The following is a 16,410-nucleotide window of genomic DNA, read 5'->3' as shown; positions in this document are numbered from 1 at the left end:
TATTGTTAGGCCCTGAGATGTGTCAGTCGCTGGCAGCAACATTGATTTTAACACATTATTCTTTTAATTACTTATTTGAATTCCGAAACAGAAAAGACACCTCAAGCTCTGATATTATATCTTACTTATTATTTTCTAATATTATTTGTGAAAAAGACATTTTCAGTGGTGTGAAAAAGATTGCCCCCTTCCACATTTATTTATTTTTTTGTACGTTTGTCACACTTAAATGTTAAAAATCTAACTAATTCAAATATTAGTCAATGACAACACAACTGAACACAAAAGGCAGTTTTAAATTAAACTTTTTATTGTTAAGGTCATGCCACAGCATCTCAATAGGATTCAGGTCAGGACTTGGACTAGGCCACTCCAAAGTCTTCATTTTGTTTTTCTTCAGCCATTCAGAGGTGGACTTGCTGGTGTGTTTTGGATCATTGTCCTGCTGCAGAACCCAAGTTGGTTTCAGCTTGAGGTCCCCATCAGATGGCCGGACATTCTCCTTCAGCATTTTTTGGTAGACAGCAGAATTCATGGTTCCATTTATCACAGCAAGTTTTCCAGGTCCTGAAGCAGCAATACAGCCCAGACCATCACGCTACCACCACCATATTTTACTGTTGGTATGATGGTCTTTTTATTTCTTTTACACTTTTACGCCAGATGTAATGGGACACACACCTTCCAAAAAGTTCAACTTTTGTCTCGTCAGACCACAGAGTATTTTCCCAAAGGTCTTGGGGATCATCAAGATGTTTTCTGGCAAAATTGAGACAAGCCTTAATGTTGTTTTTGTTCAGCAGTGGTTTTGGTCTTGGAACTCTGCCATGCAGGCCGTTTTTGCCCAGTGTCTTTCTTATGGTGGAGTCATGAACACTGACCTCAACTGAGGCAAGTGCAATGCTTTGGATGTTGTTGTGGGGTCTTTTGTGACCTCTTAGGGTAACCTTTTCCAGATAGATAGATCTCAATGAATCTGTTATGTTTTAACAGGGGGGCAATCACTTTTTCACACAGGGCCATGTAGGTTTGGATGTGTTCCTCTCTTAATAATAAAAAGTTTAATTTAAAAACTGCATTTTGTGTTCAGTTGTGTTGTCATTGACTAATATTTACATTTGTTTGATGATCTGAAACATTTAAATGTGACAGACATGCAAAAACATAAGAAATCAGGAAGGAGGGCAAACACTTTTTCACACCACTGTGTTTGCCAAATAAATAACCATCACATTTTTTTTTGTTTCAAACATGTTTTGGTAGATTTCTTTTCTGATTGTTATGACACAACCAGGGTGTACCCCGCCTATCAGCTGGGATAGGCTCCAGCATGCCCCGCGACCCTAATGAGGAGAAGCAGTATAGAAAATGGATGAATGGATGGATGACAAAACTTTGTATGTATATATTGAATTCACATCCTGCAGTTTTTGAATACAAGCAAGTTGTTGTCATTGAGTTCACACGGTAGCCTCAAAGAAAATGACACGACTAAGAGCTTTGGTTCATACTGATGGTTTTATTTGGTGTATTTACAAACAAGCACATGCAGGAAGTGGACAGTGACTAGTGACACTATTATGCAATTATCCTAACAGGACACGGGGCATGTCTACGGGCTACATGACACCAGAGAGGAGGAAGAGGAGGAAAGGAGGAAGCTATACTGAACACTACACGCCCACTTCCACACACACACACACACACACACTTCCACACAAGTGAAAGTCCAGGATGTGCTTCCCCTGACACATGAACACACACTCGCTCCACAAGTGATTCCTCTCAAAAACAAAATAAATAAATAAATAAATAAATAGTACATCCAACAAATTAAAAGCGTGCAAACAAATGCATTGTGGTCATTGAAAATAAAAATGTGCACGGATTGTTTCCTTGATGGCGACCACATGAGTCATCAGTGGTGAGCACCGGTCTAACGTAATGTATGCTACTGTTGCCATAGTGACAGTAATGCTACACCACACAAAAACATCCCTGATAGCTGATTGGATCAGTAAAAATAAGAAACATTCAACTCCAGCTCAGCAGCGACGGCCTCGGACGGATGCTTTTCTAGCAAAGGAGAGGTACTGTACTGTACAGGTCAATGTCGCACACGTGCAATTCTGGCCAACACACAGCCTCGAGAAGTAGAAGGATCACTAAGCAGATGACACAAAGCAAAAGTACTGTGTATGAACAGATCACTGCCACCACCACACAACCACTTCTACTACCACTGGCGTTAATTATAGCGATGAACATGGCGGGGTTAAGAGTCAAAAGGGTCAATGCAAAAGGTACAAGGACATGACCAGCCAATATTATTATTATTATTATTATAATCATTACATACATTGCTGCATTCAGGTCAGATAGTGTTGAGCAAACTTAAAAGACTGCTTGTGTCTCAATTGGCGCACTTCCGTACTTTGGCTTCGTATTTGGAGCGCTTAAGCGGGTTCACGCGGACAAGTACGCCGTGTGACGCAAAACTCCGGCTCGGTGTTTGTGTGTGGACGGGTAAATGGAGCGTCATAAGAAATGCGCAACATGCTTTTAACGCTCATTTAATAACAGAACACGAGGCACACCTCATTGTACCGTCTAACAAACGGGTGTCCAAACTCTTTCCTACGAGGGCCACCTAGTGGAAGATGAAAGGATGCAACTTTGCCACGTTGTTATTTTATAGATATGCTAAAAAGTTATATACTTTCATCTCAGCTTTGTCACATTGGTGAAAAAGCCTCTTATTTGCATCAAATTTGCTTTTTTCAATTTTTTTTTTATGTAATGAATTTTATTCCCATAATATTTTGACTTTATTCCCAAATTATACATTTTTCCCCCAACCTAATTTTCCAAAAATGACAACTTTTTGTTTTGTTTCTCATATTACACCCCCAAATTTTTTTTTCTTTAATATTTAAACTCTAAGCTACTAAAACGACATTATTTTTCTTCGGAATATTCTGCATTTATTCTCATAAATATTGCGACTTTTTTGTCTTGTTAGACTACGACTTTATTCTCATAAAAGCCATGACACGTACTGCAATATTACCACTTTATTCTCCTAAATTTACCACTTTATTCTCCTAAATTTACAAAGGTATTCTCATTACGACCTTTTTTCTTTTTTCCTCGTAAATGTACAACTTTACTCTTGTAAATTTAGAACTGTTTTTCTCATAAATGTACGACTTTATTCTCAAAATCTGAGATTTTTTTTCCCAATGTGGCCCTAATACTCCGTCATAGTGTCTCATAATATTACGACTTAAAAAACCCCTGTCTTATTATGCTACTAAAATTATTAGTTATTATTATTAGTTATTTTTTCCTCACAATTATTCTTCGTAATTATTCTCGTTAAAAAAATGTTTCTTTTTCTTTTTTTTTTCTCTTCATATTTGGACTTTATTCTTGTAGAATTACTGCTGCTTTGAACATTTATTAATTTTTTTGTTTGTTTTCTTGTCAAATGATATTTTCAGAATGTGCCACGGGCCAATAATTTAAATTTTTTTTTTTTAAAAACAGGCACAGGTTGCACATTGGACACCCCTGATGATCTACAAGTAATACCTCACTATAAAAGGTGGCCAGGTCAGTTGTGTATGCGTGTATGAGACGTTACAATGCCATCTACTGTAGAGAGTTGTAACGACAAACTACAGAGACAAGTCCCGTTATGCTGTGTTTATGAGGGTAGCGGTGAATCTAAAAAAAAAAAAAAAAAGGTTGCGCTAGATCTTTTTGTGGCGGAGGATTACTATTTCAACAACACATCATCAGTCGGGTAAAACTAACCTGTCTCACGTTCCCTCTTAGTGGGTGAACAATCCAACACTGTGAATTCTGCTTCACAATGATAGGAAGAGCCGACATCGAAGGATCGAAAAGCGACGTCGCTGTGAACGCTTGGCCGCCACGAGCCAGTTATCCCTGTGGTAACTTTTCTGACACCTCCTGCTTGACAAGTACTGTAAATGAATGTATGGGAAACGCTGGGTGCGGCAAAATGCAGTGCACTCAACATGCCTCCAAATAGTGAGTGTGCAGTACACTCACTGAAGTGTACTGATGGAAGTACTCCATTTGAGACACAGCCTGTGTGTGTGTGTGTGTTTTTTTTTGTTTTTTGTTTTTTTTTTTACCAGTAGGAAGATTTAGCTAAAGATAGCCAGTTGTTATCCTCAAAAGGTTCAACCGTACTTCTTCAAATAGTGGCCCAGGACAGCTTGATTTACTGGAGTACTACAAGTAGGTATTCATTCTTTTATTTATTGATTTATTTGTGTCGTGGGGTTACCGCTAGTTTGTTGATGAGTGGTAACGAGTGTTACATTGACAGCTGGAACGTGTGACTGCCATAAATTAGCAGTGTGCTTAAATTCTTAGGTCCAATGAGTCCAATGAGCAGTGCAGTTACAAGCGGAACTAACTATTCCCTTACGATAGCTCGCCAACATTTCGTTTTTCAAGTAGTAAGCCACTCACAAAGTACTTTGAGGCACTTTTCTAAGCATGACCTTGATTAAGATCTGAGCGACAAGTCTCTAGGATTCAGGTTAGCGCTCGCTGCTCAGCTGTAAGACTAGGGATGGGTACCTTTCACCTTGGAACAGATACGGTACCAATTCCCACACAATACCAATATTCGGTACTTTTGTGTGTGTTTATGTGGTATTAAATGCTAATTTACTAATTTAATTTTTCCCCCAATTTAATACATTTACAACCTTTAACAAATATATCAAAACAACATCCATCTGTTTGCATCGTAACGTCCCAGTTGTTTCACAAATGTCTTCAACATGAAAAGCCTTACCTACAATTAGAACCCTCTCTATGTACACTACTTCTGTTCCTTTCCCCACTGGAAAAATTGTGTTATGGGGGTCCTTGGAGGACAGGTAAGTTGAAAACAAATGAGCAAAAGAGGATGGAGCAAAAATATCATAAAAGGTATAATATTTTACAAATTGAAGTACTGTAAACACGACGACGGAGTATTAGGGCCACATTGACAAAAATATATAATCTGAGATTTCCAGAATAACGATGTCGATTTATGAGAAAAAAAAGTTGTACATTTACTAGAATAAAGTCGGAAATTTACGAGAAAAAAAGTCGAAATATTTCCTTTGCCTGAGGCCAAAGGTCACGTAAATTCCCCCTTTTCATAGCTGTCTCAGGCAATGCCTGGGACCTTTGGCCTTGGGCATGTGGAGGGGGCGGGGTAAGGGAGGCGGAAGTGAGAAGGGTTAGACATGCTAATCCGTCTGTGCTCAACTGCTGTTTTGCTGCCACGTTATAAATAAAAGCTTGCCTGAAGTTCCTGAAGAACTATGCTCTATTTTCCCTCTGACACATTATATTATGACTTTATTCTCCAAAACTCCAAAAACATTTGTAACAGGCATTTATTCTTCAAATATTATGACTTTTTTTCTCGTAATATTACAACTTTATTCTTGTAAATGTACCATTTTATTCTCGTAGTATTGCAACTGTTTTTCTCGTAAATTTAGGACTTTATTCTTGTAACACTAAGACTTTTTTTCTCGTAATGTTACAATTTTGTTCTCATAATGTTACGACTTTATTTTTGTAAATTTACAACTTTATTATCGTAATATTACAACTTTTTTTCTCGTAAATGTACGACTTTATTCTTGTAAATTTATGACTTTACTATCGTAATATTACAACTTTTTTTCTCGCACTTTATTCTCAGAAATGTAAAACTTTTTTTCTCGCACTTTATTCTCAGAAATTTGCAACTTTTTTTTCGGAACATTGCGTTTTTTTATCATACTTTATTGTCATAAATTTACGACTTTTTTCTAGTAAAGTTACGACTTTATCCTCGCAACTTTACGACTTTAATGTCAAAATCTCAGATGGGTTTTTTTTTCGCAATGTGGCCCTAATTGTAGTCACTGGATGGCTTTGTGTGTCGAAGAAGACAAAGCTACAGTACACGCTATTTGCTGTGTGGCCGGTCTAACTAATATAACTTTCTACAGCTCTTTGGTGTTGTGGGTAATGTTTGAATGTGTGTTTAAAAGACACCTGCTTTGGTTCTTGCGGTTGTGGTGCCCCTGAGAGGCAAACAAAGAAACTGCAACTGTGGTAGACTGACTTTGCTATTCTTCTAGCAGTGAATTACTTGTAATTGCTGGATTCATTCGATGTCACTGACATCTCAAATGTTTTTTATGGACAGTCCAGGCTCACGTTACTAAATAAGGTGATGAAAGATGTTGCTTGTGAATGTTCTCACATACTTTTACTACCATCTACTGGCGTGTTCTTGTTGTTGTATGCTTATTACTGACTAACTAAATACACCCGTATGATTTTCACTCCAATTGAATTCATTTGTGAGTACAAAATCAAGTTTTGGTGTTAAAATACATCTGTTTGATGCGTTTCTACTCGTATTAAAAGTGTCTTCTTCCACATTGACACATATTAAACAGGTAGGTTTTATTGTATCCATACACGCACTTAAAACTGACTTATTTCAGCTTCTGAACCTTTGATTTGTCTCCTTGTTGGTGTAAAGGTCGCCCCCTCCGTCTGGCTTGGTCTTCTTCTCTTGTGAATTGAATGTTGTTAGGAGAGTGCCGTTTAGGTGCCCAAACGTGGTACCTTTTATGTGAAATTCGGTTGGTTGCCTACAAAAAGTGCCGAATTTGGTACCCATCCCTATGTAAGAGCACGTGGATGTGTGTTTTACTTGTTGTTGGTTTTAATTCATTAGGTGATGTTGATCGTGTGCTAGTTGTTGTCGCAATTCAGCTAAAAAAATCGAGGATTTCAAGACGTGTATCTTGTTTTCTTCTTTATTTACGTTAACTCACTCACTGGAGTCTTGAGCACCGTAACGCTGCTGTGACATTTCTATGCGTACCAAACCGAACCGAAGAGACGTCTATTCAAGGTGCGCCGTCGAGTGGTGATGAATTGAGGTGCGGCGTCCAAAGAGCAGGGGCCACTATTTGAGGATGCACTCCAAATTTGGAAGCTATTTCAAGACAATGGCAATACATGAAGCACGCACGCGGGAAGGAAGATATCGGATATCGCAAACACGTACACCTTTATTTGTATGACCGCCACTCAAATGTTGAGAGAATGAATCCCGCCTGTATTGTCGCCGTAGTGTTCCGCGACCAGTTCGCTCTTTTGCCTCTTAATATAATATCAATCTCACTTTTTATATATTATATATATATATTTATATGTATGTATAGTATTTATACAGTCAAATAGAGCAGTAAAATGTCAAACAGCGGAGGAGATGGGTGAGAGGTCAATACTGCACAGATGTACACACAGCTATAGTTCACTATATGATCACGTATACAACAGGAGCTCATGGGACAGTACTCTCAATGCGCTCCCTGCTTTGACACCCTGAAGACGAGGGGTGGGCGTATCCATCCAAATATCAATACAATGGGCAGTATCAGTATCGGATCGGTACCAGTAAATATTTTCCATATCTGCTAATTCTGCTACAGTTATACTGTACATCGATATACTGTATTGTTTACGAAGTCAGTGAATTAAGAAGTTTGGATTTGAAGGAGAGCCAATAGCTTATTTGTTTACTTATTTGGTTCTACTGACTTTATTTGGCTCAAGCAATTGTATATAATAAAAGGACATACTTGTATTATTTAGTTGATAGTTACATTGTCTTACACTGTATTGTTAAATTGTTGATAAAAATATGATTTTGCCAGTGTTTTATTCAGATCATAATCGGGATCAACAAATTAAAGGCAAAAATCACAAAATCATTCAATATCAAGTAAAACGTTTCAGTATGGGTATCTGCCCTGTATTAACTTGGTATCGGATCAATACCAAAATGTGCATTATCGCCCACCCCTACTGCTGCTGATTAATTCCCCTACGACCAGCAGCTGCTGAGGAAGGCGAACAACGCAGGAAGTGCACTTAAAGGGATATTTCACAACAAGCTGGTACGGCTTACGTTATTTGACACCATCGGTTTACAACAGAGGTGAAACATCCCTTTAAGAGTACTGGAACCTCATCAGAACCTCTCAGCATTTGCCCAAGAATATTTTCTTCCGCTTATGTATTTCTGTTGTTGTTTTCATCTTTAATTCATGGCGCCCAGCAGTTAACGGTGTCACATGATGAGCGAAGTGTAGCCAATAGGTACCAGCCCCTCTCTGTCTCCCTGACGACAGCGGATCCAGTCTTGGTCAACACCCCCTAAGACTAGCAGCTCCTCCCCCTTGCAGAAGCTGAGCTCCGAGCCCGTCCCGGCGTGGTCGCACAGCGTTCGCACCGACCTGAGGGCCGACAGGCAAGGAGGAAAGGCAGGCGATGACATCATTCCACATTTTATGGGAAGACATCAAGAATAAACAAACCCATAAAATGTGTGGTGGCATAAAAATGAATGAGGGCCTTACATCATCATTTACGTTGTTTTTATTCATTTGTATTGTTTCAATATTGTATGAATAATCCAAAATATTACTTCTGCACAAGGCAAAATGTAGTACAAAGACGACAGAAGTGGGCCCGGTGTCAGTGCTTTATGTGTACACATACTATATTGGAGCAGAGAAATCATTACATTTAGATGAAAAGGAAAAGTGTGATTAATTGAACCTATTTTGGTGCTTTAAATGTTAGTACAGTCAAACTTGTCTTTAGCGGCCACTAGAGGGAGTCTGCAAAAGTGGCCGCTATAGACAGGTGGCCTCTATAGACAGGTTGGTGTCCAGTTTGAATGTTGACCAGTAGAGGGAAAAAAAGGAAAAAAAAGGGGGAAAAAATAATCATGTTGACCAGTAGAGGGCACTGCGAACTGCTGATAAAAGTTGTACAGCACTACTAGGTTTGTTATTATCATAGTTCATGGTTTTAATCCTGAACATGCATGAGTCAAACAGTAACACATCACATAGTACAATTCACAATTTTGCATGTCCAAAAAGGAGTAGGAAGAAGCAAAGCTTATTTAATCCTACCCCTCATCAGTTTCACATCAGTTGCAATACATTTATTCACCTCTTGTTCTTCCAAGTGTACTTTGTAGGTCTACATGACAATGTAGTGCAATCATAGCCAAGGTTTGTACTTACTAAAAGGAAGCTACAGGCTTAATAATAACTGATAGAATATATCCACGACCCACAGATCAAAGCTGTGCTAGTAATGTCTTACGCTTGTTTTTTATATTTTACTTTTTTTACGGCAGTGTCATTACAGATGCTAACGAGCCAGGATCAGAGTCGTTCTTACCCTATTCAGGGAGCGACACTTCCCCTTTTATCGGAGGTGTTAATAACAGGATAGGATTATACCACTACTCCGCCCAGGCTTAGTGTAACGAACCAATAGGAGGAGGGTGTTGGCACACCAATTCCGCCCACTCTTACTGTATTTAAGGCCTAAGCTACCAGCACTTATTAGTTCGCTGACGAAGCTCTTCGGATGAGGAGCGAAACGTCCGACACTTTCTTCACAGAAGTACAGATGACGCCTCAAGAAGCCTTTTCCTCATTACAGCTTTAGTTTATCAGGAAGTGACGGGAAGTGACGGTGGGTGTCCCAAGCAGGAGAGCTAGGCTCAGAGCTAGCTGTGAGTTTCGAGAGAGTTGGGAAGTGTGTTTATGTTGGCGTGGATGTAAAGACCTGCAGTGTTCTCCGCGTTAATAAAGCGATTCAAGTGCATCGGCGACGTGAGTCTCTCCTTCCCCACAACAAGCGGCATTACAGTATTGACCAGTGTGCACCAGGAAATAAACGGTGTCATTTCTTACAGGCATTGGCTGGACAGCTATGTAGTGGGGCTTGTTTAACCTTTGCTTTGTGGGCAAGCAGGAAGGAGAGACGATGCTGAGAGATGTGTGTGTTCTGAGCTGCTGTCTGGTGGCCGCGTTCAATAAATACTGTAAAGTTGGCAGAAGCAACAGGAGAAGATTCCTTCTTTGCTTCGGAGCTGAATAACACTGACAAGTTAACAGACTAGTAGCGAACGGAAAAGAAGACGGCTTTTTTTGTGTCGAATACAGAAGATGAGGACTTTGACGGATTTGTAGATGAGGATTGATGAAAAATAACGTGAGTACATTCTAAAATACTCAGAACTCAGTTTTGCTCCGGCTGCCGCATGCATGCTAGCGTATTTTTTATTTTTTTTATTGTAGCGTCGCACGTCCTGTTCCCAGCCTACTTTGCGGTAATGTTTTGGTGCAAATGCTCTTAAAGTTACATGTTTGACCAGGAAATAGCAAGCTCAAAAGAAGACAGCTTTTTTATGTGGAACAACTGACAGTTTGTGTGGATCTTGTGAATGATTATGACTGAGCTAGGACTCAGTAATTAAAGTCTACACACGACGGCTTCATTGATTGAAAAACAAAACTTTTTCGTGCATGAAGCTTCTACTTGAGTCGGTAATTTAGCTGCTATATGCAGTCAGATATTGACCAAGGGAGACAAAATGGGTGGCCGCTAGCCGCGTTGGACAGGTGACTGCTATACACAGGGTCTATAACATGTAAATTTGCTGCGGGGGATTTTTCAGTGGCTGCTATAGGCAGGTGGCCGTTCTATAAACGTGGCCGCCAAGACAGGTTTGACTGTAGTTAGTTGAGGATATTTAGCACAATGAAGCAATTGAGCTAAGAAAAATGTGGTATTTTGGTGCCACAATAATTGTTGTCATTTACATCTTTAGTTGTAAAATATATTATTGTTACGATGGTGTTTGTCGCTCTGCTGCCGCCTGGTGTGTTTTTGTCTCTGTGCAGCTTCAGCCGGTGTGGGTGGAGTCCCCAGCACACACCTGCAGGCAATATCATCAGGCAGCCTTCTTATACCCAGCGGCAACTAGTACCCGTTGCCAGATTGTACTCCTTGTAACCTGTACCGCTTCGTCCGGCTCCTCACCTGTTCCCCGCTTTCTGGCTCTCCCGTGTTGTTCCCGCTATCGTGCTACCCTCAGTTACACGGAGGTTGTTCCCGCTCAGTTTTGCCTGCAGTGTCTTAAGTTAACTCTAGTATTTTTCCCTGTCAGCCTTCTGCTGACAGCGTTTTCTGTTTGTGCCATCGTCTTCATACCTTTTTGACCTGTGTTGTACTTTTTCCCCTCCTGGGACTCCTTTTGTTAATAAACACCTTTGTTATCATCTTTTTGGACTATCTCTCTGCGTTGGGATCCGCCCCCTTTTCCTAGTGGCTACTCCCGGCCGTGACATATTATTATTTTATATACTGTAAATTCTGGTGTATAAGCCACTGCTTTTTTCTTCAACTTTGAACCGTGCGGCTTATACAGCGGTGCGGCTAATTTATGGCTGAATTCAAATCTTGTGACATCACCTTTACTTCAGAACTACTACTAATTGTTTAAATACTGTGCCACTCTTGAGTCAGTGAGGAAAGAGTAGCTCTTTCTTTGTCAGGAGGCAATCACAGCTTGTCAACCCATTGGAAATCACAGGAGGTCATTATACAGTATATAACACTATAAAAACATAAGAGTATGACTCAGTGTTATCTTACTAAGAACACTTTACTAACACTGACTTCATCACACAGCAACTTAACACTCCAAATGTATTCCCATCCATCCATTTTCCTCCGCTTACACGGGTCCGGGGTCGCGGGGGCAGCAGTCTCAGTAGGGAAGTCTAGACTTCCTCCTCCAGCTCCATTGTGAGGACACCAAGGCGTTCCTAGGCCAGCTGTGAGACATAATCCTACCAGTGTGTCCTAGGTCTGCCACGGGGCATGCCCGGAACACCTCACCAGGAAGGCGTCTGGGAGGCATCCGGACTACGTAGATGCCCGAGCCACCTCAACTGGCTCCTCTCGAAGCCATGCTATGCCAAGCTATGAAGCAGCAGAGGCGCTACTCTGAGCTCCTCCCGGAAGACTAAGCGCCTCACCCTATCTCTTAGGGTGAAACCAGTCACCCTACAGAGGAAACTCATTTCAGCCGCTTGTATCCGCAATCTCGTTCTTTCGGTAACAAACCAAAGCTCATCACCATAAGTGAGGGTGGGAACATAGATCGACCAGTAAATTGAGAGCTTTTCCTTCTTGCTCAGCTCTCTCTTCACCATGACGGTCCGGTACAGCGACCGCATTACTGCAGACGCTGCGCCGATCCGCCTATCGACCTCACCCTCCAACCTGCCCTCACTTGTGAACAAGACCCCGAGATACTTGAACTCCTCCACCTGGGGCAGGACCTCATTCCCAACCCGGAAGGAGCAATCCACCCTTTTCCGACCCTTATCCAGCCTCGGATTTAGAGGTGCTGAGTCTCATCCCAGAAGCTTCACACTCGGATCAAACCGCCCCAGTCAGCGCTGAAGGTCACAGCCCGATGAGGCCATCAGGACCACATTGTCTGCAAATAGCAGAGACGAGATCCTAAGGCCTCTGAACTGTACTCCCTCGACGTCTGGCAGCGCTTAGAAATTCTGTCCATGAAAATTATGAACAGAATCAGGAGGTATACCCAAAAATATAAAAACGTAATGGTGGATGGTGCTGTGGATGGTGTTGCAATGCTGCCTCTGTCCACCAGACGGAGCCAGAAAACATGGAGCTCAGAGCCCAGAGGGAAGCTGACGTCATTGCAGCGCCCCAATGAATACGCTGCTCAGACACAATGCCTTAAAACTTTAAAATGTTTTTTTTTTTCCATTTTCAAACTCGTTTTGGTACATGTTTGTATATTTCTAAAAGATATACGTTTGGAGTGTTAAGTTACCATGTGATGAATTTAGTGTTAATAAAGCGTTCCTAGCTGGATGACACCATGAGTCTGACTGTTATGTTGTTCTATATAATGACCTCCTGCAATTTCCAAAGGGTTGACAAGCTCATTATGAGTGTACTAATAGCTCATGACTGGCTCCTGTCAAATAAAGAGCTGCCTGGTCCTCACAGACATTTTATGACGTGGACATGTGCGGTTTATACACCGTGCGGCTTATACACCGGCATTTACGGTATACAGATTTTAACAGTGGAGCCAGTAAAGGTTGAAGGTAATTTTTTGTTTATATTATGAGAATACTAGTAGTAGAATACTACACATTATGACAGCATCTTTGAATGCATCTTCCGAATGTCGTATGCTTGAAAACGCTTAATTTAGGCTACAAAATGTGCTTAAATATGCATTTTTTTTACTAATACTATACCACAAAATAGCATGCTGCAAAATTTGAAGCGCAAAGGCCTAGGTCTTGTTGACATGGTCGCCATAAACGGGTTGTAGACAGCTTGGTCGACTTAACGGTATTCCACTGTGTCTATACTGTATCTCTACCCGATTAAAATGTGTTAAAGTAGCAGCATAGCTTTGTTTTTATGTGTACTGTACTAACTTGTTTTTTACTTGAGTTCAAAAGGCCCAAATATAATGATTTTTGTTACAGTAACTTCAAGGGAAAACTGCTTTTTTTTTTTTTTTTTCCTATCAGCCACAATCCACTTAGAAGAAACATGAACACACACGTCTCTCCCTTTTCTGTGCCTTCTAAAGAGAGAAAAACAGCTGGCATCTGGGAGCTAACAATGTACATAACGGGACACACCTATTTCGACTATAAAGCTCTAAAAAAATCCTCCAAAAAACGCCAACAATGTTCTATTTACATAACTGACCTGTACATAAACCCAGCTACAGCAACATTGGGCCTCATTCACGAACATCTTCTTAAAAGTCTTCTTAAGAAGTGTACTTAAGAAGGCGCGGGTTGGAAACTGCGCCACATTCACGACACGTTCTTAAGTAGGGATAATCGTTCGCACCGGTGTTCTTAGGTTAATGAATGCCAACTGCGATGCCCGTGCATGTGAGCCCTAATTTGCATAGGTCACCGCCTATTATTTCCTATATAAGGGCAAAAATGTGCCGTGCGCAACAGGCAGCTGGAGGCGGAGATGGCAACGCGCAAGGGCAAGACTGAGGAGCAGCTGGACAACAAACAAAAGAAAAAGTTCAATTCTACTGAAATAGAGGTGCTTTTACAAGGAGTGAGCGAAAACAAGACCACCTTATTTTCACGTGTATCCACCGGTCATCAGGCCATCCAAAAAGTGTCGGCATGGAGCACCATTGCAGGAAACATAAATGCCGTTTCCACGGAGAAACGCACCACCGCAGAGGTTAAAAAGAACTGTTTTGACTTAAAATAGACTAAAAAAAAAGATTGGACTGCACCGGAGGGATCTGGAGGAAACGGGAGGTGGGCCATCAATCAGAAACCAAACCATTTTGGAAACTCTAGAAAATATTTACACAATCATGATGGAAAAATAAAGTCAAAATGCATAGTTTGTGTGTGACAATGTATTTTTTCTGTGGTTACATTTGATTAAACGCTGCCTAATTAATACAGCAGCCCCGTGCTCTGGCTCAAGACGTGGCTGGGGGCGCATGTCGTTATCTGGGGGTGCTCCGTGCGCAATAGACACACCACGTTTCATTGCAATGTTATTCTGATGATCCTGAACACCTGCAAGAACAGAGAGGGAAGCCTGAAGCGGGACATCAAATATTCGTGGCTTTCAGCAAATAAATCTAATGGTCCCTTTACATTCTCTCTCTGCGCAGCGCACGTCCAGCCAGCTACTTTTTTTTTTTTTTGATGAATTGGGATTTGAATATATATTTATCCATGGAGTATATTTTAGTTGTTTTGATGATAAATAATTGTTGGGATATTTTATTTGCACTACATTTTTTGGGATCAGGTTGCAAAATCCATCATGAGGGCGATTGCGCATTGAAAGTGCAAGCTTTGCTTGTGCGTAAGAGTCCTCCTGAGCATTCGTGGAATTTGTTCTTAGAACACGTTTCGTGAATGCCAAAAATCTTCGTAAGAAGGCTTTAAGAACACATTTGTGCGTAAGAACGTTTCGTGAATGAGGCCCATTGTTATTATTTTTTCTATACTATACTATTTCTATACTACTATTACTATATACTATACTATACTACTATACTACTATTATACTACTATTTTTCTGCCGTAGTGACGCAGTACCTCACGCCACTACCAAGAGGTAACGGGCCCACTCCAAAACAATGCAACAGGAGACCAGTCTGTACTGACTTGGAAACACGTACGAGCATATGAACAACTATGAATAGACAACCAAATTACCTGTAAAGTATTAGCCCACATTCCATGTTTTGTTTGTACACAGCTAGATGGACTGTATACAGTATATACTGTATCTGTGGTATCATGTGCTATGTGCTCCATGTACCAGAATCATTATCATGGTGACTTACTCCATGGACAGTTGATTTTGGGTAGGTGGAAAGTTTGTTTCAATGCACGGTTTGTTCGCGCTAACAATTCTTCATTTGTTGTGATGGAATATCTTGGAGCAATGTCCTCCTCGTCATACACCACCAAGTTATGGCAGCCCTGACTCTCTCGTCCCCCCCGTCTGCTCAGAAGCTTCACTCTTTCTCCTTGCGGGCTCAGCTTCTAAAACCTGTAGGTCGTCCTCCGTATATTCAGGCTTAAAAAGATAAGATTCTGGATCCTCATTTGTCCAAAAGTAGTCATGGTTGTCGGCTCTCACAAAGTCTGCCATGATTAGTAGTTGCAAACTGACACACGCTTTCTATGCTGTTATTGTTGACTGAAGTAGCGTTAGTTCCTATCTGTGGGCTATGTGAAATCAATGAGCCCAGGAAAAAAGTTCCAGTAATATTTAAAATGATTAAAAAACGGCAATACTGTAAATATTACATGTTATCATGAAGTACCTGCACGGTCACAGCAAAACCAGAAAACCTTGGTGGAGGTTTTTTAGAGAGCTTTATAGTCTAAATAGGTGTGTCCCATTACGTGCATGGTTAGCTCCCACACTCTAACTGGGAAAGACGTGTGTTGTTTCATGTAAGGATTGTGGATGATGGACAAAATTCCCAAAAAAGGGCAGTTTTCCTTTAATAACTCTCGTGTAAATGTACCTGTGAGATTTGGGTCTGTCCATCATCTCCAGCGAGTCAGGCGCTCTCTCAGACGAGGTCTCGCTCTCCCCCTGTGGTTCCAGCGTCTTCCTTAACAGCGGGACAGAAGTGCTGCTCACCATTCGGGTCAGCGCTGTGACACTGGGAGCCAACCACTGAGAGGGCCGCCTGGATGGATGGTTGCAGTCACGTAAAAGTTGTTCCTTCAGTTGACCGTCCCTGGAATGAAGTCTGCACTGTGGAACTCACCTGGGTGATGGAGCGTGACCCACTGGACTGTTGGGGCTTTTGGGGGTAGCACCAAAGAGGCGACCCAGACCCCAGGGCACCTGAGCGACAGAGCTGACCGGGACAAAGTCACTGCCCTCCTGGTCTTGGTG

General features: G+C 41.2%; 1 protein-coding gene across 2 annotated transcripts in view; it reads right to left on the bottom strand.

Annotated features, from left to right (window-relative positions):
* The window catches only part of rusc1 (RUN and SH3 domain containing 1), a 37,306-nt gene continuing 20,896 nt past the window's right edge, over nucleotides 1–16,410 (bottom strand). The window contains exons 10-12 of one of the 2 annotated variants that reach the window (XM_054782914.1): nucleotides 16,280–16,410; nucleotides 16,031–16,198; nucleotides 1–8,351 (exon numbers count right to left, since the gene is read on the bottom strand). The exon at nucleotides 16,280–16,410 is cut by the window's right edge and continues 102 nt beyond it. In XM_054782914.1, the coding sequence (XP_054638889.1) occupies nucleotides 8,186–8,351; nucleotides 16,031–16,198; nucleotides 16,280–16,410 (465 nt within the window). In that variant the 3' untranslated portion in view covers nucleotides 1–8,185. The remainder of the gene's footprint in view (nucleotides 8,352–16,030; nucleotides 16,199–16,279) is intronic. The other variant, XM_054782915.1, reaches the window with a different exon arrangement.

Source organism: Dunckerocampus dactyliophorus, chromosome 7 (genome assembly GCF_027744805.1).
Source record: "Dunckerocampus dactyliophorus isolate RoL2022-P2 chromosome 7, RoL_Ddac_1.1, whole genome shotgun sequence".
Taxonomy (NCBI): Eukaryota; Metazoa; Chordata; class Actinopteri; order Syngnathiformes; family Syngnathidae; genus Dunckerocampus; species Dunckerocampus dactyliophorus.
Note: the sequence above shows the minus strand (reverse complement) of the source record. Positions and strands in the feature narration are given on the sequence as shown.